The sequence below is a fragment of the Bradysia coprophila genome, chromosome X (genome assembly GCF_014529535.1).
Source record: "Bradysia coprophila strain Holo2 chromosome X, BU_Bcop_v1, whole genome shotgun sequence".
Lineage (NCBI taxonomy): Eukaryota > Metazoa > Arthropoda > Insecta > Diptera > Sciaridae > Bradysia > Bradysia coprophila.
The window spans coordinates 9,412,676-9,435,575 of record NC_050737.1 but is presented as its reverse complement, the minus strand read 5'-3'; the positions used below and the strand labels follow the sequence as shown (position 1 = coordinate 9,435,575).

Below are 22,900 nucleotides of genomic sequence, written 5' to 3'. Positions count from 1 at the left end.
CATTTTTATTTGGCTTAAGACGCAACCATGGATTATAAAAAAATAAATAAAATAATTCTAAACATTAAACGCTTACAAGCAATCCAAACGATCACATTTTATAAAATTTTAGAAAATAATAAAGAAAAATTATTACGTAGACAAAGTATATCTATCGCTTTTTGGTATTGGGTGCATTTTGATAGCAAAAAATTGAAACAATTGAATGAATTTTCATGTTACTCTACAATTCGAAAGTTTTGCATATTGGACAAAATAGTCAACAATGACTGGATTTAACATGCCTCCAAAATCCTGTAACGCTTGAGGCAAGTCCCAGTGAAACATCGTTACGATTGGCTGTATACCGTTGGCTAACAGTTCGTTGATTACATTATCATAGTATTGAAGGCCCAGTTCGTTAATATTTGTATGGCTTCCATTTGGTAGTATCCTTGGCCAACTGATTGAGAAGCGATAGAATTTAAATCCGGTATTTTTGAGAGCGCGTACATCCTCTTTATAGAATTCATACGAATTGGCTGTCGTGTCGCCATTCGTTTGATCTATAATTTTTGTCGGATCGGTATGGCATACATGATCCCAGATGCTTTCTCCCTTGCCTAAGTATTAACGGTGTAAATGAAAAAGTTAAGAAGTTCAGTGTCAATTGGTTACCGTCAACATTCCACGCTCCTTCAATTTGATAAGCCGACGAGGCCGCCCCCCAAATGAAATCGTCCGGAAATTTGTGTTCTTTGTCGGGTTTCGAACAAGTTCCTCCTATCGGGTACAGTGTACCAAGAGCTATAAATCTGAAAATTAAGAAAAAAGTGAATTGTTGGATCACAAAAAAGGATAGATTCACAGAACGCTCCAACCGCTGAAAGTAATGGGTGAGTGACTTGAATTTGTTTCTTCCATTTTCGTTAAAAAATTTTTAAGAGAAGGAGATCTGGTGGTCTAAGACCACTGGTCTTTGTGTAATTAAAGGTCGGAACAGGTTTACCCGAGGTTGACTTGAAATTATCTGAAATCTGATCTGACAGTAACCTGACTTTTATGATTAATATGACACTAAACCTGAAATCATTCAACCTCATGTTAGTAGGTATGTTAGCCTGACATTTTTTCTAAACGTGACAGGTTCAACTGAAACCTGACATGATCTGATTATTTCAGGCTGACCGACCGACCTGACGATTTTATAGTTTCAGGTTATTGAGGCCGAACGTGAACTTGAACTGTTTCGAGCTTTACGTGACATTTTTGTAGATTTTCTTCGTACCTTGAACAATGTTTTTTAAGTGCAATAAGCAATAAGAAATGAACTAAAGCAATTCGTTTGTAAAATACTTTTAAGGCTTTAAAAAGCAAAGTTTGAATTGATTTAATATTTTGCTAGTGTAAATGTATTTGTAAGAATGTAACCGTACTGAACTAAGCTTACAACAATATTTTAACTTTATTAAACATTTACTCTGATGGTGGAGATCCATTTGTAACCTCAGCTTTAGCCCAGTGTAAAATGTCAAGAATTGTCACAACAACAATTAAAACAATAAATCTGTAGCAAATCATTGAAATGGTTAACTTATTTCACGAAATTATTGCATTCAATTATGACCGTGTCCAACGACTGAATTTAACTTATGTTCATTTCTTGTATCTGAAAAATGTCGGTTGAAGTAAACTATCAACGATATCATAAGAAAAGTAATTCCTTATTCATCTACTCTACCATCGATGGAATACCCGCTCGATTTAAATTGTTACGATACATTGGTGACCTAATAGCACAGTACATAAGATAACGACAAATCTCATTCAGAGTTTGATATTTTTTAATTTATCATTGATTTGTGGTTGTTAATCTGAAATCGTAGATGTTGTCGATTTATAAAAACTTGTTTGCTACTCCTATTTACCGTCAAACAATTATTTTTTAATTAAATTATCTCTCATATAGTTAGAGGTCATTATAGTTTCTTGACTAAATACTTGTGAACTTGTGCGTTCGAGAGTAGCTTTCATTTATGTGGAATTGAGAAAACATATTTCATTTCTCCAATTTCTATTAAGGTTCTCAAAGACATCAATGTGTCTTCTTCGTGACTTTGGTATGATATTGAATTGTGCTTTCCGATCCAATTTTCGTTTTGTGAATATTTAAATGATATTAGTATTCTGTGTAGGTAGCACCGAACTTCTTTTAAATGAAGATTGTGTCTATCTAGGTCAATTCCTTAAACCAGAGCATTTATCGAGAGGCATTGTTGACAAACAAAACCAACATTTATGAACTCATTATGAATGTGAAAAACGCGTACACGTTTTTATTAAACAAACTGAAAATGCCAAGATAATCTCATCGCAGTGAGTGCGAACAAAGCTGCTTTCACAACTCGAGGAGTAGTGCAGCAATCTGTAGGGCCGTAGCATTCCAGCAAACTTAGGAGCAAAAGATTTTATGTTGCGGCAGTGGAATTGCCTGTTCCTCAAATGTCACTTTTATGTATTAGTGTGTCAATATATACAATAATAGCTATTTTGCTAACTAGTTATCGTATACGCAAAATCCCGGTTTACTCCGATTTACTGACGTGTTAGCAACAAGATTTTATGTACAGCAGTGAGATCCTCATTTTTTGAAAACTTAAATTTACGCACTAGTGGGTAAATGTATATATGCGAATACGTTTTCTAACTACTTTCATGCAACTCAGCATCATAATGTTTGAAAAATGCAAACTTTAGATCCCTCTGTTGCATAAAACGTTGTATGAATCTTAGTGGAACGTACTTTACTAAGCTCACGATGTGCACGTTTTGGTTACTGAGTTGTATAAAACTATTATATAGAGACTATTAGCACTGACTGAAATCTCCTCGACATTTTGCTGATTTTGCTAATATTTAAAAAATATATATATCCAAAAATGTTCTGCTTCTTCATCAGTTAATTCGAACTTACCACATTAGAAAACATATTTATTTATCATGTAAAATTGAGAATATTTGAGACCTTAACTCGATAAACAGTTTCTTCAATTCAATTTTATTTTTAAATTTTATTTTTGTTTTGATAATGAATGTCTTGGACAAGAGCTTCAATTTTTACGTACACACTAAATAATATCGTCACAATGTCGTGTAGTCACTGCATCAATATTTTTTTTGTCAAGAAATTCAACAGTTTCTCTGTCAAAGACAATAAACGACTAAACGACAACAACAAACATACTTAATTATAATAACGATTACTGCCGTTATGGAAATTATCCAAAATTTTGTTCAACTCCATAAATTTCCACTTCATTTTCCTAAATATTCTTTGTAACAGACTATCAAGTTGTTCAAATAGAATTGGACCGTAAGACAACCGCTTTTGAGTAATATTTAAATTAATTGAATTAAGACTTGTTTTGCAGGCTGAATTAAATTTAACTTTGACGAATTTGTGTATTTTTGTTGAGTTTCTTGGTTGTTAGTACGATAAAACAGATGATATCTACCACTGATATTTACCACAATAGCTCAAATACACGCACATTTAATTTTTCTATTTATTCTGTGTATTTTGTTTTTGAGGTGAGAAATGAGAACGAAAACGAGGAGTCTAGACTGATTGTATTGAATCTTTTTTTTATTCGCTAAAACATTCTTTATCACTTAAACTACTCGTCGTTAATTAATTGTTCGTAAAGTGGAACTTATAATTGTCGTTTTTTGTCATTTTCGTAAGGTTAAAAACAGGGCCTTGTATACTGAATTTATAAAATTCTAAAAATAACAGAGAGAATTACTTAAAAAGACTCCAGCAGATGGACCAATCAATGGTCAGTGCGGTCAAATTACTGTTAAATTTCATTCATATAGGCATAACCTCAACAATATTTAAATATGAAAACCGATCTCTATAGATGAAATCGTGTTCCTTCGGCCAGTGAAACTTCGTGTAACATTGTAAATATAATAAGAATCCATTACAACTAATTTTATGATGAATGTATAATTCGATATAGGCAGCATTTCAGTCTTTTAATAAAATTAAATTATTTTAGAAAATCCTTGACTTTTATTTGAAAAGAAAAATTTGTTGAAGGAAATGACCACATATCTTGTAATTCCCAAACTTTGACATCTCGTTGGCGAATTCCGGTAGACGTAAAAATAACAATCTCAAAGAAACAAGACCATGCAAGAAAGAATTAACGGAACGAACGCAAATTAACCAGAGAGATGCTAAGATGACGGCTGTGACGACGTCGAAACGGCGTCCCAGCCGTCATCTTAGCATCGCTCTGAAATTAACCGATAAATAATCCAAAAAAGGTCAATGAAAAACTAAACTGAATGAAAATTTAAAATATTTCGAAACGAAACATAAATCACTGTCAAGGGGGTTAAATTGATATTCTTACTTGACAAAGAGTTGTCACTTCCAGTTCTGAACATTAAATTTTCATTTATTATTTCCCAATCGTCCTGCATGAAACATCATTCCCATTTCCAGTATTTGCAAAATAATGGAAAACTTCCTCATTTGATTAATTGTGAAATTGCTAGGAATATCTTCTGTTTTATCGTTCCGAACGCTTCGCACGCCAATTCTATTTTTTGGTCAATATTGGGAATGTGATGACGTGAGACGTAGCTTGGGAATTTGCAATGACTACCAAGTTGAGACAAGAGCTTGGAATTTTATGATAATGGGCTTGTTAAAAAATGTCTGTAACCTTGGCATACAAAACGACATTTAACATGGACCATAGTACATAGCACATAGTACATATGTGGACATTTGTTCTGATTTATCAAGTTTACCAAATTTCCAAGTATAGAATTCGATTTCAATACAAAAAATTCAATTGCGTCCTGGCATATAGGTAACCGTTTTTGTATAGATAAGACATGTTTCTTAATATAGTAAAAAACGGGTGAAAATTATACATTCAACATCTGCTAAATTAGTCGCTGAAACTTATTTTTAGAACGCGAAGACAAAACTTCTGATAATCTCTTACCTTATTCTGTTAAGTGATCTTGTAATAATAATGACGATACTCACCGAGACTGGGACGTATTAATTACACCTTTTTGTAATCCATAATTTCCATAATTTGTTGCGGTTTAAACGTGGCTTCATTATGTCCAAAAATAGAGCCCCACTGGTGTAATGTACAAAGTACGACGCATTTTGTTGTTTTTTAGCTGCGAAATTTCGGATGTCGTCATAAAAGTCATGACGTATAATGAACCGATGGCATTAATGACATCAATTCGCAAAACGTGTACTCCTCATAAATTATTAATCTCGAAGGCATGTTCGACAGCATTTTCAAATATTTTCAATTTATATATTCAATTGAATAATGAATATTCAACGGCTTGAATTAATTGGGTAAATTGTTTGTCTTATTGAATGGTAGTTGGAATAAGCTATTCGGTTGAAAACGAACGCCTGCCGTAGTATAAATTAGAGTAAAAACACAAGATCTCCATCATATCAGTCGTAACAGTTCCACTGAACAATACTTCCAGTATCAATTCAAACTTTTCCTTGTAATTACAATTTTCGAGTTTAAAAGTACAAAAAGATACCATGATACCATCAATAGTGACCGTTGTACTTGCAACTATTTTACTGAAGGAAATAGTTTTTGCATTTGACTATTGTCAGAATAATCTAAATTGTCCAGCTAATGCCAAACACATTGGCTGTGGAAGTACTAATAATTTTGGACGATACTGTCCCGTTGAACGCACTTTAGTACCTATGACGGCTGAGTTGAAAGCTCATTTTCTCAAAAAACATAATCAAGCACGAAGCGACATTGCAAACGGCAAAATTACCGGCTACAAAAGCGCTAATCGAATGATTGAAATGGTAAGTGAAATCTTCACTCATTACACGATAACCATAATAACCGTATTATCACATACGTATAGACGTGGGACGATGAACTGGCTAAGTTAGCAGAATACAATGCCAAGAGTTGCACTTACGGTCACGATGAGTGCCGTAACACTGCCACATACAAATATGCTGGTCAAAATATCGCAATGGTGATGTCAACTCCAAACTACTTTGAAACCATCAAAGCCGTTGACTACTTGTTCGGTCTGTGGTTCGATGAGTACAAAGACTGTGACATGACCTACATCAACAAGTACAGACCCAGCGACACTGAGTAAGTTGTGAGAGGTGCTTTTTCCCTTGTGATTCAAATTTTAATTAAAATTTTTAATTTTTGCAGTGCGCAAATCGGTCATTTCACACAAATTGTGTCCGCTGGTGCTAATCGAGTCGGATGTGCTGTTACTACCTTCGCCGATACACGGAAAAATGTCTACATTGTGTGCAACTATTCGCTGACCAATATTTTGGATCGACCAATTTATACAACCGGCTCTCCGTGCTCTGCCTGTACTAAGGGATGTAGTGCGACGTATCCTGGACTTTGCAATTCGTCGGAAGTTATTCCCTTGGTTTAAATAAAGGTCCCCGCTTTAATAACAGACTAATAACCTTCACCTCGCATTTTGAATAAAATACTCAACTTTCTAATTTATAGGTATTGTTAAGTTAAATAAATGTCATTTCATTGAAATAACACTCTTTGTGCAAGCATTTAAATCATGTATGAATGAATACACAAGAAGAAATTCTTATTTTGCTCAGTAAAAAGTAATTTTGTCTATCAACAAACATATTCCCCGGATGTATGTGGTATTAGCTTAATGGATACTGTCTATTAAGAGGGCATATTACTTACTGAACGTGCCATCTGTTGGAAGCTTCATGTAAACAGCGTCCGTTGTATAAAATAAACCTCAATTTGCGTAGCTATTGAACGGAAAGCACATCGCTGAATAAATAGGTTAGGTACATTTCGGAAGCTTCTTGAAGCGCATCCCTTAGGATGAAATATTTTCATAGCTGAATGAAAAAACAATCGAAGCAGCCAACTCAATGTTTGCAACCTCTCACCAATCGAAGAAACGGTAGTTTTGGAATCATCGGAATATCGGACTGATGGTACAATGAACTTTTCCGAATAATTGACCGTTTCTTCATACGCGGACGCTAGCAGAGATTACAACAGAGACCATGTAAATGGTCGATTACATTAGGCGCAACGATTGCGGGCCGAAACGACTTCGTGATAGTTGCTTCCACAGCCACAGTAAATGAAATAAAAACAGAACATTCCCAGCGCACTAACTACTTTAATCATATGATCATTTCTTTTCGAACAATCTTTTACCATGATACAACTTCATTGGCATTACATAATCCTGGATAGGTGGTGCTGCAACCTGATTTACATCCCGAACATGGTGTGCCAGACGTGTACACAGGCCATGAAATCATATTTGTCTGGGCATAATTGCACACCAGATAAGTGTTCTTCCACGAATTGGCCAAATAATTGACGATCGCGCATCCAATTTTCGATGAATTTGCCATCACGATTTGAGTGAAATGACCAAATGAATTTCTGAACAAGCAAAATTAATTGAAATTCTCATGCGATGAACTAATAACGCTTCGATAATCTCGTACCCGTTAGCAGCAGTGATTGTAGTAAGTTTTGTTATTTGGTCCATGTTACAATCCACGTATTCGTTGTACCACAGATCGAATAATTGATTTATAGCGGCAACTGTATCTTTGTAATTCGGTGAGGATGAGGTCATTGCAATATTTTGTCCAGCATACTTAAAAATAGCTACATTGCGAATGAAATGACAAAGAAGAAATTGTGGTTAGTAGAGAGCCATGTAGAAAATATAGCTTTAATGACGTCTTTCGTTTTTACAGTCCGCAAGCGTCCTATTGCTTAGAAGCACGACAGAGTAAAGTAAAGCTTTATTTTACTCTGCCGTGCTTAGAAATTGCTGTTTTGAGTAGTATGATAACATACATGTCACTCTTCAGAACCACTTTCTAAGAAAGTGATGGGCCATACATTTCTGTCAAAATTTCATTTCACCCCCATAACTGGTAGTTTACTTGACTTTAAGACCAATTATATAGTAATATCATACCTGTATTTCTGCATTTATCATGAGCGAAAACACAGGTCTTTGCGTTCATTGCAGCAATACTTGCCAGTTCACTGTCCCAGGACTGAAAATATTTTATTTATTCATAAAAAGCAAAATAAAAAATTTTGAAATTCACGGAAGTCTTGATAACACAATAGTATTTCTGCGACGCCGTTGCGAAAATTGCAACAGCGTCGTTTGGGTGACGTTCGGTTTTTCCCTGAGTAGTCACTGACACGATTTTTCATTATGCCACTACCTTGAGTGGCATTATGTAATTATTATGAAACTTGTTGCGAAATAATTACATTATACCATTCAAATGAGTGGCATAATGAAAAATCTTACGAAAGCGGGTAAAATGGATGCTGAAGGTAGAGTAATATTTTGCATTTCATGAATTCAAAGGTTCACTTTTCGCGCTTGTTGCTGAAAACGGTGTATGCAACAAGTTGCAAAAAGTTTGTTTTCGTCACACGTCTAGTGACGAAAACAACCACTGTTCGGAACTTGTTGTCCAGAATTAAGTTTTCCCTATAGTGTTAATAATATATTTCGAACGTCGTTCAAGAAAAACGTTGTCCAGAATTCGATTCCAGAACTCGCCTCCATGCTGAATTAAAAAAAAGGCAACCTAAAGTCTCAAAAATACTTAGATAAACACTGTTTATTCAACAACCGAGCACAGGTCTTACCCCGCAGGTTTTTTTAGACATTGAGCCGTATCACTTCTTGTCCTTTAAATCATTATTCTTACACTACTATATGTAGGTAGCCTCCATCTATCAAACTTATATCTCGTTTGAACTACACATTTTCACCATTTGCTGTGCACGCTTTGCTTTCACCACTAACTTTTCCCACTTACCATTTCTATCATCTTATTAGCTGTTAAAAACGGGCTAACTTTTCCATTGGCAACGTTCACTCGAGCTGTATTGTGTCTTTGTAGAATCAGTGCAATAATATCAGCGGTCATTGGGACAACGCTGCGTTCAGCCAGACACTTCGGTCCGAAATCTCCGGTATTTCCGCATCCAATATGATTTTGTGCACTGCACAGTGCGGTGCTACAATAATCGACAGCTATTGTAGCAGAGACAATCGTTAATAACACTAGAAAGTAAACAATTTTAATATGCGTTTATATGAAAATCGTTAAGGGTTTCAACTACCGAATAATAGTAAACTGTTGCAACGTTGCATTGCGATTGATTTTAGTTTTAATTAATTTTCTTTCTTTATGTAAACCACAGAACAATTGTAGCGCGACTTTTCCAAAGCGATGATCTGTTTTTAAATTCCAACTGATTTAAGAATTTCCATCGTTTATATATGCTCGCTAGAATGTTTGCGATTACATATAGGCTTTCCGATGAGATAGCTACATTTTTTCCACGAAATCTATGTGTTTGACTAAAGAATTTATCACAATAAATAAAACGATATGATATAAACAAGTCTGTATGCGTACAAAAAATCGGGGAAAATGTTCAATTTTCTCGGAAGATGTACGTACCATTCCATTTGATTTGGTGGAAAAATAGAGCTGTCGCCAGGTCATAAAGATTTTTTTTGAGATACTGGATATGGAAAACAGATCGCTATCAATTTGTAAAGATGAAAAGCGCATAACTTTTAACATTGAAACAAATAGAAGAAGAGTCAACAGTTTTGTTTATGTCAAAGATGCTAAACCACTTTCAAAGCAGTCAAAACAGACAAAAGAACCACTTACGATTGAAACTTCAGTGTAATAATGTCAGATGGCGCTGGCGCATAATTATAAGATATGCAAAATTTTGAATGGATAAGAGGCTCTAGCCTAGTAGAACTGTTCCGTAACAATTGTCACATTTTCCCCTCTCTTTTTAATCCAATGCAGTTCATACAAAAAACAAGTATGAATTGCATTGGATTAAAAAGAGGGAGAAATATGTGACAATTATTACGGAACAGTTCTACCATAGAGTGTTATGATGAAAGAGATAGAAATATTTTGACAAGTACCCCAAGGCAACTTATAATAAACTGGTCTTCGGTCCCCTCGCTCTCAACGTAACACGTTGAAAGAGAAAGCAATATTTTGACAAGTACCCCAAGGCAAGTTAAATTAACTAGTCTTCGGATCTCTCGCTCTGATCATAACAGTCTATATATGAAAGAGTGATGTATACGACAAAGTCGGATATTCGTGGGACAAAAAAACTTCTGTTGGTAACACTGATTTTGAGCTAGTGTTGTATGGTGACAATCTAGCGTCATCTAGCGTAGCTTCATTTAACAAGGAATACTAGCTGAAACTCAGTTTGACCAACTGAGGTTTTTTTCGGCGTATGTTTTTCTTCTACATGTCGTATATATCTCTCATTCATACATGGTTCTACTAGGGTAAAACTCAATAATGAGTAGCGAATGTAGAACCCGCCAACTTTTTGCATTTAATTAAAGTGTATCGTTCGATGCATCCTAACTACTTTTCATGATTGTACAATAGTTTGTGTACTTTAGATTGCAGATTGTAGAGAGAATATATATAACTGAAATTGCCCACGGGTTTTCTTTCTTTAGTGCAATCAGTGCACTTCAAGCGAAGTGAGTTGACTTAATGCATTCCAATGAATTATCATTTGAATAGCGGTAAATACCTTCGAAGTGAGGGATGTCATTTAAATGATGTAAAATACAACGGCAGAGAAGAGTAAACCAGTCAGGAGCGCTTGATTTGACTAGTTCAATTCAATTTATGTCAGTGTTCAATGAACACTGTTCATTTGATTTCATTTTCATACAGTGTATTACTTGAATTTTTGAAAAATGACCCGCTACTGCCTGGTTTATTTTACTCTGCCGTGGTGGTAATTACAATTCATTTCACCTCGCTGAAATGAAAGCGATTTGTGTGCAAATTCTATACTTTTTCTTTTTTTTTATAGCTCAACTCAGCAGTTACACGTAAAAATGTAAAATAGATTGTCAAAAGCTAACGGATCCCATCAAAAGTTTTTAACTTTTGTGGCTTTCGTTTGTTGCTTTCTATTTATTTGTTCCACACGTATTCCACCACAAAGGAGTAGCGCTTGTTCTTACGTTTTTTTAATTCCATATTTACGTTGACAACATGTAGAATATGGAACAATTCACGAGAGGTATGCATGAACCGAAAATTTTTTATTTGAAAAATGTCTTTTTGTGACGGTTAGTACATAACTCTCCTCAATTAAAACTGAAGAATGCTAATCAAGTATAATCATTTCTTAACCAAGGGGAGAAAATAGGAAATTTCAATAAGAGCGAATGTTTGCGGCCAGAGCGAAGCGAGTTTGAAGAAAATAAAACAAACAGCGGGTTTTGGTCAGCCTTGTTAGGTGAGAAAATAATCATTTTCTCACACAATATGGCTTGCAATATGGCTGAGCTCGCCATTTTAGGGTAAAAAATAATTATTTTCTCACCTAAATGGTGCCTCTCAGAATGGCAACAAAACGCAATTTTCACATAGGAAAAATAATGTTTATGCAACTCAGTATCATAATGTTCGAACACTGCCAACTTAAGATGCCTCTGTTGTATGAATCTCAGTGCAAACCTCTCCAATTTGTTGAATTGCAACAGGCCAACAGGTGCAGCATGTATGTAGTTCTGGGGTGCCTAGCAATGTTTTAAAGATAGACTATGTTCACTCTGCATCTCTACACCATTTCGCTACAGTCAAAGAGGCTTCTCGACTATGAGAAAAATATAAAAAAATGTCTTTTCAGAAAGAGTCTCTCGGAATCGATCGTTTAGGGGCTAGAAATGTCCCCCAGACACTATTTTGGACAAGAATTTGGTTCAAATTTACTCTTTTATTCCAGCCGTAAAGGTCAACTTTTTTTTTCAAATAGTCCGCAAATCTTGCAACAAAAAACTTCTGAGGTCAAGTTTTGGTATGTTATGGTGGTTGAGGTCAGCTACCATAATATATATGGTTGGTCACTCAGAACAATGATGTTGCAGAGAAACTTTACCATACTTTGATTGATTGCTGGCCATGGGTGGTGAGTGCGGACGTCAGAGTGGGCTCAAAACGTGGATAGGTCAACAATCCTACAAAGTTTTAACTTTTTAGGTTGCTCCTTTCTCTAGATATTGCTAAAAAAGTGTTTTCATCACCCCTTGACATCATCTGACATGTACACACATTACACCCAAACTGGATTTTTTTTTGTATTTTTTTTTTTTGCTAGAATTGAACGACGAATCGAATGAGCTATAACCAGTACCGGACTGGCTCGAAAAAGCCCATCGGGGGCTCCATGCAACTCAATATAAAAAGGCCCACAAATTAAAAATTCTCATACAAGAATCCAAAAGGTCCATCGGGAATTCCCCGAATTCACCGTATGGCCAGTCCGGGCCTGGCTATAACTCAATAATATCGGAGATAGGTTGTTTCAAAAATTGAAAATTTGGCTGACGAATTGGCGAATTGACTGTTAGAATTTTCTTTGATTTCGAGCCCGAGTTAGAATTTCTGGAAAATTGATACAAAAGTTTGAGTCTACAACACATTACCAATTTTTGTCGTCACCGAAAACAATTCTTATACTTGCATTAGTTCTAACTTTCATTTCGCTCACAGTAGACCAAAACGACATTGTATGGAAATTGTATTCTGTGATGACAGTAATTGGTAATGTGTTTTGGCCTTTAGGAGTCACAAACTCACCATTGCCATTCTAACTAACGTCGAAAATTTCAGTTATCTCAAAATACTAACTACGTGTGATAGCGCGTTGAACTCCTACGGATGCACAGAGATCTAAAATTGGGGTCCAAGGAGGAGTCATTAGGGTGCTCTAAATATTATCCTTAGTCCCTAAACATTTTTGCAAATTTTTTGTAGTAGGAATTGCGTCAGGTTTGCTTACAAAAGGTCCTATTTTAAGGAGTCAAATTCTTGAAATTCCCAAAAATTCTTCAATTTCATTTTTTTCTAAAATGTAAGAAATTTGATGCGAAGTTAGTAAGGTGTAAACATAGGTAGTTGATAAGTGATCTTAGGAGTGAATATTGCAAAAATTGCTTGTGAAATTTAAGAATTTAAAGGCCCTGCTTGCGTGATTTACGTATGGGAAAACTACAAGAAAATATCGAACAAAATAAAAGGCAGCAAATTTGAAAAACAATTTTATTATTTTGCTAACAACACGTATTGTATAATAATAGACAATGGTAGAGTATGGTTTGATTATCTTTGAAATTATGATTTATGTACAGAAAAGAAATCTCTTGCCACTTTTAGTTTATTTTACTTTTTACAAAATTCGGTGTATTTACTTCACGCGGCGAATGCACTGTCAACCAAAAGATGACTAAAAAAAATTGAAAAGGAACGAGCACTGTCGACATTATTGCGTCGGTGGAATGGCATTGATTCGTTAAACATTCCGTTTTTTTTGGATTTGATTAGGAAACACTTTGATCGATACTAGCCTCGTTAAATCAAATTGAAAAATCGATTTTCTTTCATCAAATAATTTTTTTTGTGTCTGCGCTGAAACCCCAAATTAAAAGCATGTTTTTTTGTTGTTGTTGACTATTTTACATTCTAAGCTTTATCCTATATCACCACAAGAAAAAAAAAAGTTGTTGGTAAAAAACGAAGTTCTCTACAACATCACGCACCGCGTGGAATGCTATAATTTGGATTTCAATTTGGCAACATTACGGGCGAATATAATCTTTGGCTCCTGTACAGGTTTCTGGATCGGGCGATAATTGTTCACGATCCGCTTACTATCGTCTTTGGGACAGGATCCCAAGCTCCTAAATACCGCAATCTGTGAACAAATATGATTCGCAATTAGAGTCCATTCAGACACTCATTAAGAACCATGTCAACGAACCTGTTGCTTCGATACATAAATTGGCGTTCGATAAATGATCCAAGTAACACTTTCAAAGTAAGGCGCAGTGGTAAGTGATCCCTTATAAGTGTAGTAATGTTTGCTCAATTCCTGCAATCCGATCCACGAAAGGCAATCTGTAATGCGACAAACAAAACATTTAAATTTCGCTCGACTTTCTACTATCAAATACAGCAGCCTTACCGGAGTCTAACGCCGCTTGCGTGAATGGTACTTGAACATTTCGTATGCCTTCGGTGGTTTTCTTAAATTCCGGACAGTCTTTGTCACCACAAGCTTGAATAAAAAATGCCGTTACCGCGAGTCCGTCAGGTTTGTCAGCCGCTTCCGTAAAACTACTATACTTAGAATTATAGTGTACAGCATGCGCTTCCATCGAGTACTTATTTCCCTCTAATGTATGCTCACAACCCGATTGGTCCGTATCCGCCCAGTGAAAATGTAATTGTTCGAATATGTAGCGCTCCTTCAACGGGCCGCCCATTATGTATGGATGATGTGGTCGCCGTGGAAATGTTATCATAGCCGATGTGCCCGTATTTTCGATGCGAGCAGTGCCGACCGCCTCCCAATGTCCATGATATTCTAGTGGTTCAACATCGTCCTTATAATTTGCTTCACGTGTACTAATGGCAATGGGTGATTGGACCGCCATGCTGCTTCTGCAACAGAAAATGATTGGACATTTTTTTAATTTCAAGTTTTGTATAGGTTACGCGACGCGAATGTTTTATTAGGGGTTGCTGGACTCATTGACTGTATAACAAATTTCTTGAATCAGAGTGTATTTTTAAGGTACTTTGAAGGTTTAAGAAGAGTAAGGTAAATGGTTCGAACAATACGAATTTCTGTTCAGGTAGTCTCCATCCGGAGAAATTGAAGCTTTCCACTTTAGAGCAACAATGTTCCATCCATCCAAAAGTCTTATCATATTTAAACAACAAAACAATGTAAGAGGAACAGAACATTCAACTTGTCGTCACAATATTTACTTTCCAAATATATCTTCGCTGCGGTGCTTTTCCATAGGGAACGGTTGTTTCGGGAAATACTTCAAAAATTATTTAGTTTAAAAATGGAAAAATGGGAAACAAATCAACAAAATGAAACTTTTAAAATTAGCAAATAGTTTTTAGAATTTTCAAATGACAATAACAGCCGCTCTCCTACTCAGCTTAAATTATTATTTAACCGAATTTATTGCAACTCTGGCATCATATGATTTCATTTCTTAATTTTAAATTTACTGATAAACTCCATCAAAATATGTCCGCTCTCTGCACTTTAGCTTTTTAAAACCATTTCGATCCTTAAACTCTTTAATTCCGAGCTTATAGGATCACACACCGAAACAACACTGTACACAACTGCTTCATTATTCATCAAATAAATAAAAATATCGTTAAATAAATCGGTTGATAACGCTCTGAGTAAATAGACAAAAACAAACTCTCTTTTTTTTGCCAAAACAAAACGTGATTATGAAAAGTTTACGTACAAATGAACAAAAAAGCTTAGCCATTCAACTTTGATTTACAGCTTTGTATTGTGTACACTAACTGAAGCACGTTACCATAACGTTTTTTTGTTGGCATCCACGATATCTGTTTCGACAATCACTTGTTTTGAGTGTGATGATGACGCGAGATATTGTTTAAATATTGGAATAATTTCATGAAAATTTTGATGTTAATTTAGGTGAGAAGATATGCAAAATAAGTAATTTTATCGACTGTTAAAATGAATGCGGATTTCAGGTTCGTTCACATTCCGTTAGGCCGAGAGCACACGAGAAATTTTGCATTGCTGAGATCGAAAATTACGCTGCGTTTTCCATTGTATACTCCGATTTGCAGCATACGTTAAGCAATGGAAAGCCCAGCTTAATTGTCGATCCCAGCAAGGCAAAGTTGTTCGTGATGTTTTGGCTTTTGATGAGGTGGTGATACCTTTCACTTTTATAGTGTATTAAATAGTCAGCCTTAATCTGTTAAAAGTAGACGCTTCTGAAACTGATTCGGTTATAAAAACGGTTGTGAATGGTATAGTGAGTGTAGCGAGGAAATCCGAATGAACCAATGTTCAAAATGGTTATTAGTTTGTTTAAAGAAAAATAATTCTCATTAAAAACGAACTACAATAACTAGTTGTAGGGTGTCAGGACTAGTCTCCGGCCGCGTACCAGTAGTCGGTGACTTTTTCATTCATTAAAAAGTTTATCAATGAGAGAACAATAGATGTCCGACTACTGGTCCATGCCAAGAGACTGGTGCCAACCTATAGATCAGCATTACGTGTACCAGGCGGTATGTATTTCACTTTTCGGGATCTGTGTTTTTCCCTCTTTCGGTTAAGTTGATTGCGGGTCGTGTGAGTACCATTTCGGTAGTCAGAATCAGTCAGAATCAAAGATTTGTTGATTTGTAAAAAGTGTGACATTGTATAATGGCCCAGCTGTTAAAACTCGCGACAAGCGTACGGGTAGTGTCAGCTTTTTCTATCAAATTTTGAGTTCACATGAGTCAAAATCAAAATTTGTTCATTTTTAGCTGGCCATTCCAGCCACAGATAGAGCTGGCCGAGCTACATCAACCGGTATAAAAACATTTTCTGGTTTGTAGCCCGGCTGTCAGACACCACCACTCCAAAATGGTTCATTTTTGTTACATTTTTTTACTTATTGATATTGGCACACCAGAAACGATGCGTACAAGTCAATGGTGTGTTTTCACCAATTACGTACACCGAAAATATAACTAAATCATCACTTTTATCTGCTAGATGAATTTGTACGAATATATGTAGATGGGTATCCACAATTGGGACGACAAAAAAGACGAGGAAGAAAATGCTGAAAAGGTGTGCCATTCCAGATCCTTCCACTGTTAAAAGTCACGAACGACTTGGAACAAATCTAAAAATCTTTTTACAGAAGGTACGTGGAAAGCCTCCACGAAAAGTTCGCCTGACTCTTACAAAACTGCAACAGTACCGCGGTACCAAGGCTTCTATTCCATTAGTAAATTGTAGTAATAGTGTACGGAATTTGTAATCGCATTGTATTGTTACCAGTGAAAACCAGTGCTTCCACAAAAGTAATAAATACAAACTAAGTGATCTAACCTTAATCTACGAACTATGTACAAATATCTGTGTACGAATGAATTTCCCAGACGATCAAGAGAATCGAAGCTTTGTTCTTGCGATAAAACAAAAACATTGTCGATATCAGTTCTTGTATTTCAAACCGTTTTCCACATAGAGTAATTACTGATTAGAACGAATCTGACTCACAGAGCCAACACTTGACTACTCTCTGACAATGTAAATACCAGTGGAAATTTTAAAGAAGTCAATGTAAATAACCGCTTACATCATACAGATAAATGAAACTTCGATTCAACTGATTACTATCAAAACAAAAACACTCGCAATTTGTAGCAAATGAAATTCTGCGGATCATGCAAAATTAGTCGAAAGGAACACAGCAAAATTTCAATTACAAATTAACCGAACCGAGGGTAAACAGATAACAAAATCATTTAAATACTAAAATCAAAAAATATTTTGTTCTCACTTGAAATTAATATTCACTTCCTTCCTTCAATTAAACAACTTGCAACGATACTGTCAGACCGACTAAACATAAAAATGTTTGTGTAGTCTTATATTATCTGATACACGTGAGCCCATTTCAAAGGTGTCTTATCTATCGTCACTTTTCTGATATCAATCACACAACTTACGAAAACTTATTTCGTGCTACGAAAGCGATAGATAAAAATTGATTTAAATAAAGCGAAAAAAAAGAGACCCCGCTAATCCAGCTTCTTCATATAATAATAAATGTATAGATGTGCATTAGACCACACAACATTTCAGGCAGTGATAAAATTTAGCCGGAACGTTGTGCATTTCGACCACAAAGAAACAAACATCTTAATCTTAGTTGATTTATAGCGGGATATTAAACTGGGGTTTTCAATTGAATTATGTGCTTAAGTGAGGATCGAAATGCGGGCGAATGGTTCGATGGTTCTTGTGACAGAATGCCTTCGGCCAAAGCCGTTGTACTTTGTGCGATTTGAAGATATAAACAAATTATGTGCGCTGTGCTTTACGTTAAAAGATAAAAAGTAATAATCGCAGTGAGATAATGAGGTCACATTTTTTTTGCTGTTTACATAATTTCCTGTATCATTTATTGTTTATAGTTACTGAAGCGAAGTAATTTTCTAGTGTCTGTCATCAGCTAGTATCGTAATGTGAGCGGAAACTCAATGAAGTGATTTCTCACTTGGAAAGATCTACGCTGAAAAATACAGTTGGGGAAAGCCATTCGATCAAAGTGAGAACGACAGAATCACACTTCCTATGGAAATACTCGACAAATTACAATTTCTGTGCTAATCATATCAGTTTAATGCAATTTCATTTACTGCTTAGGTCATGTGGGTCGGTGAGCTGGCGATGTTGTAGGAAAATCATGATCGTTTTGAACACGCAACAGGTTACATCATTTTGATTGGATGGTAGAACGTGTAGAAGTCACAACGATTGTTAAGTGTTATTGGTTGTTTTGATCACTTTTATCTGACTCATTTTTATTTCCTTTTATCTTCATTTTATTAGTAGTTAAACAGTAGACAATTATGCTGACCATTTTCGGCTCAGACAATTTGTAGTAGAAAAAAAGTCGCTTAGGTTTGTCCTGTCAATCATGATCTTTCTATTCTAATTAGTAAGACAATAACGCATTGATGCAGCAAGTGGTAGTTTTGAATTTTTGGACAGAAATATGGTGAGCCAACGCAATAATTTGTTGACTCTGAATTACGGTCGTCCATGTCTGGAAGCGAAAATTTAACGGGCACACGAGCAAGTCGGGCGAAACATTAGGGTCAGTCGGTATGCGAATCTTTAGCAAAAATATTTCGACAACACCAGAATACCTTTTGGCTCTCCACTTTACTTCTTGGTTATGACATTGCGTCTTAACAGTTCTAACATAAAAATTTAAAACGCCAGCGCATTCATAAGCACACCACAATTTTTCACTGGGCCGCAGTAAAGCAAATAAAAAATCGTGTTTGTCGGTATTTGTCGGTAATGTTGTTAACAACTAAATGTTGGGCAACTGAAGCAACATTTCGAAAAATGACTGTTTGGGATTTCAGTCCCGGTGATCTGCTCAACCTTGATTAAAATAAACACTTGGGGTCAAATGATTTACTCGTCTCTTTCCGAGTAAAACGAAAGCATTCTTATGTTAATAATAGGAGCAGTGTTATGCCATGACCTCTTAGCGTGTAATTGGTCAATTTTAAGTCTGAAAGCCGGGATGCAATCGATATATAATACTCGAACTTCATGAAAAATGTAAGTTTTAATTGGAGTTATTAGTGTCGATTTTTTAGTGTATAATCAATCATGGCAGTATAATGCAATAACATTCTGGTCGACCATAATTACAAAAATCAAAGTCGACCGTAATTTGAACGAAGTTTTTTTTTTAACGGAATTATTGAAACGTTGAAGGGATTAGAACGTATCAAGTGTCGGAAGGGAAATATATATTTCCAGTCTTTTGGATCGTTTCTCCCGTCTTGATTGAAATTTACCGATTGTGTCACAATCTTGGTCACAATCAACGCACTTCAAGCAAAAGTGGTACTCTACATAGGGTACTGAAACTTGACAGTGCTCCATACAAAATTTTACACTAAAAAGAGTGGGGATAAAATTTCATACAAAAAGTACTCTATTTGGCAGCTGTCATTAATAGAACTTTTGCTTGAAGTGCGTTGTCACAATAGATAGATTAGGGGTCATGCAATAATGACGTTTACATTTTTCAGTATTGCCAGTAAATCACTTTATTATCATTACTGTGTGCTCTGCTCTACATCAGAGAAATGATAAGTTGGTACGCCTGTGGCGAGATATAAGGAACATGTGAATGTCAGTTGGCAGAATGTGATAGAATTTGTCTGAAAATCTCTCAAATTCTCTCCCATAGGATCCAACTGTCATGTTTCTTCTACCTCGCCACAGGCGTACCAACTTATCATTTCTCTGCTCTACATAGAATGCAGTTTCGTCAAGTTATCGATGGTTTAAATTTACTGACAGCACTAAAAAATGTGGACGTCATGCATGATTTAGAGAAAAAAAAAACTTGATTGTCAGACCGGTCAGACCGTACAATGCACTTTGCAGGACTGATTTATATGTTAGGTTGTTAGGTACATTACAGTTCGCTGTGTAAAGAAGTTTGCGGAATGTATGTTGTCTCGTCGATTTCGTCTGCTAGACAAAAAAGTATCAACAATCACCCGATATATAAAAAATGATTTACAATCGCGCTCTTCGAGCATTTTTTTTATCTTTGCCTGTAATTTCTGTTGTTTTCGCAATTGTTTATGGACGAAACAATAAAAAATGAACGTCGTACACATCTTATCAATGAAATTCAATATTAAAAAAACACTCACGTCGTCGTCGTCGATATAATAATAATAACTTGTTTGAATGTGCAATACTTTTCTGTTGTATCGGCAAATGTTAGTGAATTATGATAAGTAAGAATTAACAAACGGAATCAGCAATATATTGGAGTGTGACTTGCACAATTAGTCTATGTAGTCTACGGAAAGTCTAAATTTGAAATGGTTTGACGATGAACAAACTGAGCGACTTAAACTGCCGTTTCTTATTTTTAGGAACAATATTGAAATATGTATTAGCTCATCAACACCTCAATCAACCAATTTATAATTAATTCTTCTTTTTTTGTGTGTGCACCCCAAAACTGCCAATTAGCGAACGTTTAATTTTATTTATTCATTACACTGTGATCGGTTGAAATTGAAACGATTGCAGCAGAAAACCACCCATTTCTACGAGAATTAATCTTTAAATCATTGATTAGACAGCTATTAGCATGTCAATACGTACAACACGAAACGACAAACGAAAAAAAAAATCAACAACAACAACAACAATACCAATTGCAAGTGAAACCTTCAATCGATGGGCTAGGTATACCTTTAAACGCATTTGAATGATTAATGCACAGTACACAAGTTCATTACCAACAAATTTGATATGGAAACTTTTAATCACTTACACGTTAACGCGAATCCAACCGTCTTAAATTATACACACTGTACGGCGGTTTGTTTACTTTTGCTTCGTTTAATTTATTAACTGGTTCTAAGTTTCAATTAACACGTCATTAGTTTAGCTTAGCAACATTTTTATTAACAAAAACAATTTATGAACTGAAGATGCATAAAGTACTGCACCAGAACGAGAATTTTGTCCGGATAATTTTTCTAATTATAAAATTGTTGAATTGTATGCGGTAAAGACAATGAGTTACATCAAATGAATCGAAATGTTTGACTATTTTCATTGAAATTTAAAACATTTGTTTACTTACTTCTACATTAACTTGGTGATCTTTTTTCTGTTTAATTCTAAAAACTTCACTTTTATTTATTTATTTATATATCTCTGTTTCACCGCTTGACAATTCCTCTAATCATTTTGACACATTCATTTACGACGACCGATATTCCCAGTAAATCTATAAACACATCGGTTCTGGTGGTTCTGGTATAATAAAAAATTGAATGCATTCGTATAAATAGCGACAACACTAAAAATGATAATAACCGATGTAACTGATGTGCGCTACGCATAGGGGGCAAACAAGTGGATGAGAATATGATGGAATGAAATTTTTATTTGATTAAACGACAGCACAAAATTTAAATATTTAGCGAGTTGTAGCGAGATTAATTAACCAGACAATATTATGACAAACACTACATTATTCGAGTTGCACATTCATTTTGTTCAGATTCAGAAGTTAGGTCCACACCGTCCACACGCTTCCCGAACTGACCGTAGGTTGTGGAGAAATTTTACGTGTGAAAAATTGATGGAAGCGTTTAAATTTGGATGTGTCATCTCACTGCCATCATGTTCAACACTATGACCACTATGACCTACTCGCCCCACTCAAAGACTCATTCTCCAAATTTGGATACGTATTTACCAATATTTCGGTAGGTTAAATTTTAATATTTAAACATAAATTGAGCGGGTTCTGAAAGAACAGGTTAGGACACTTCTGAGTTCATCACGAAAGCGGTGGCACACAAATTTGGATAATTTGGACAATAAAATTTGTGTGCCACGTGGGTGTTTTAACCTGTCCTTTTAGAACCTTGGCCCAAACATTTATTTTTCGAACGAGCCTGAAAATGTTAGATTTGAAGGGCTCAATTGAAAATCAAACAATTGACGCCGTAAGTCAGCTGAAAATTAAAATTAAAAGTTTCAAAGCCAAATCAAACGCAGCGTTACATTCGGTTAATTCACGAAATATTCATATCAGAGTGCGGTGCGTTGAAATTTATTTTTCAATTCATTTATTACCAAAAATTCAAATTGTGAGCCCACTGACGGTGTCAGTGTCAGATAATAAATTATCATAAATGCTAAATTTTAATGGTAAGTCGGAGAGCACATTGTTTGAAATGACAACTGTCACGTACACGGAGGCAAAACGGAATGAAAACGGTTGACTGTGAGACCACATTAAATAGAGCTTTGTGAATGGGGGTGATTCAACGCTGCGTTAGGTGTGCCCTCCGCACTTTCCATTTTGAATTTTCAGCGCACTTACGGAGTTAATCCTTTTTTTTTGGAAAATATTCAGAATGAATTCAATTTGTGTTTCTGTGTTCTACTGTCAAAAATTAAAAAACCTCACAAGTTCAAATAGAGACTCTCACATTCGTACCGTTTAGTGGCATACTTCCCGTGTTACCGCAAGAACTCATTGCTTTTCAACATATTTTCATTATTTCATATTGGCAGCAACATTGTAGCGATTGTCTTGGTAACATGGATTGCAAAACCTCAAAATAAATCGCAATATT

At 35.4% G+C, this 22,900-nt stretch overlaps 4 protein-coding genes across 10 annotated transcripts; 1 reads left to right on the top strand and 3 right to left on the bottom strand.

Annotated features, from left to right (window-relative positions):
* Window positions 1–213: 213 nt before the first annotated feature.
* Window positions 214–1,652, bottom strand: LOC119085700 (myrosinase 1-like). The gene is made up of 3 exons (XM_037196149.1): window positions 1,460–1,652; window positions 658–794; window positions 214–602 (listed from the first exon to the last, which is right to left on the bottom strand). The coding sequence occupies exons 1-3, from the start codon at window positions 1,558–1,560 to the stop codon at window positions 214–216; spliced, it is 627 nt and encodes a 208-aa protein (XP_037052044.1). The 5' UTR covers window positions 1,561–1,652.
* Window positions 1,653–5,483: 3,831 nt separating this feature from the next.
* Window positions 5,484–6,616, top strand: LOC119080832 (antigen 5 like allergen Cul n 1-like). Its single transcript, XM_037189392.1, has 3 exons — window positions 5,484–5,869; window positions 5,932–6,173; window positions 6,240–6,616. Exons 1-3 carry the CDS (start codon window positions 5,585–5,587, stop codon window positions 6,475–6,477), a joined length of 765 nt encoding a protein of 254 aa, XP_037045287.1. The 5' UTR covers window positions 5,484–5,584; the 3' UTR covers window positions 6,478–6,616.
* A 621-nt stretch (window positions 6,617–7,237) lies between these two features.
* Window positions 7,238–9,342, bottom strand: LOC119080818 (antigen 5 like allergen Cul n 1-like). The gene is made up of 5 exons (XM_037189385.1): window positions 9,210–9,342; window positions 8,903–9,150; window positions 8,035–8,116; window positions 7,550–7,715; window positions 7,238–7,484 (listed from the first exon to the last, which is right to left on the bottom strand). Exons 1-5 carry the CDS (start codon window positions 9,238–9,240, stop codon window positions 7,247–7,249), a joined length of 765 nt encoding a protein of 254 aa, XP_037045280.1. The 5' UTR covers window positions 9,241–9,342; the 3' UTR covers window positions 7,238–7,246.
* Window positions 9,343–13,304: 3,962 nt separating this feature from the next.
* Window positions 13,305–21,497, bottom strand: LOC119080749 (carbonic anhydrase 7). Of its 7 annotated transcripts, none has more exons than XM_037189303.1 (4): window positions 17,541–17,681; window positions 14,130–14,602; window positions 13,926–14,062; window positions 13,305–13,859 (listed from the first exon to the last, which is right to left on the bottom strand). In XM_037189303.1, exons 1-4 carry the CDS (start codon window positions 17,591–17,593, stop codon window positions 13,716–13,718), a joined length of 807 nt encoding a protein of 268 aa, XP_037045198.1. In that variant the 5' UTR covers window positions 17,594–17,681; the 3' UTR covers window positions 13,305–13,715. The 7 variants fall into 7 exon arrangements, with proteins under 7 accessions (XP_037045198.1, XP_037045240.1, XP_037045232.1 ...); XM_037189345.1 differs by lacking the exon at window positions 17,541–17,681 and adding an exon at window positions 21,387–21,497 and having other exon boundaries at window positions 13,313–13,859; XM_037189337.1 differs by lacking the exon at window positions 17,541–17,681 and adding an exon at window positions 21,391–21,487 and having other exon boundaries at window positions 13,313–13,859; window positions 14,130–14,608.
* Window positions 21,498–22,900: the final 1,403 nt, after the last annotated feature.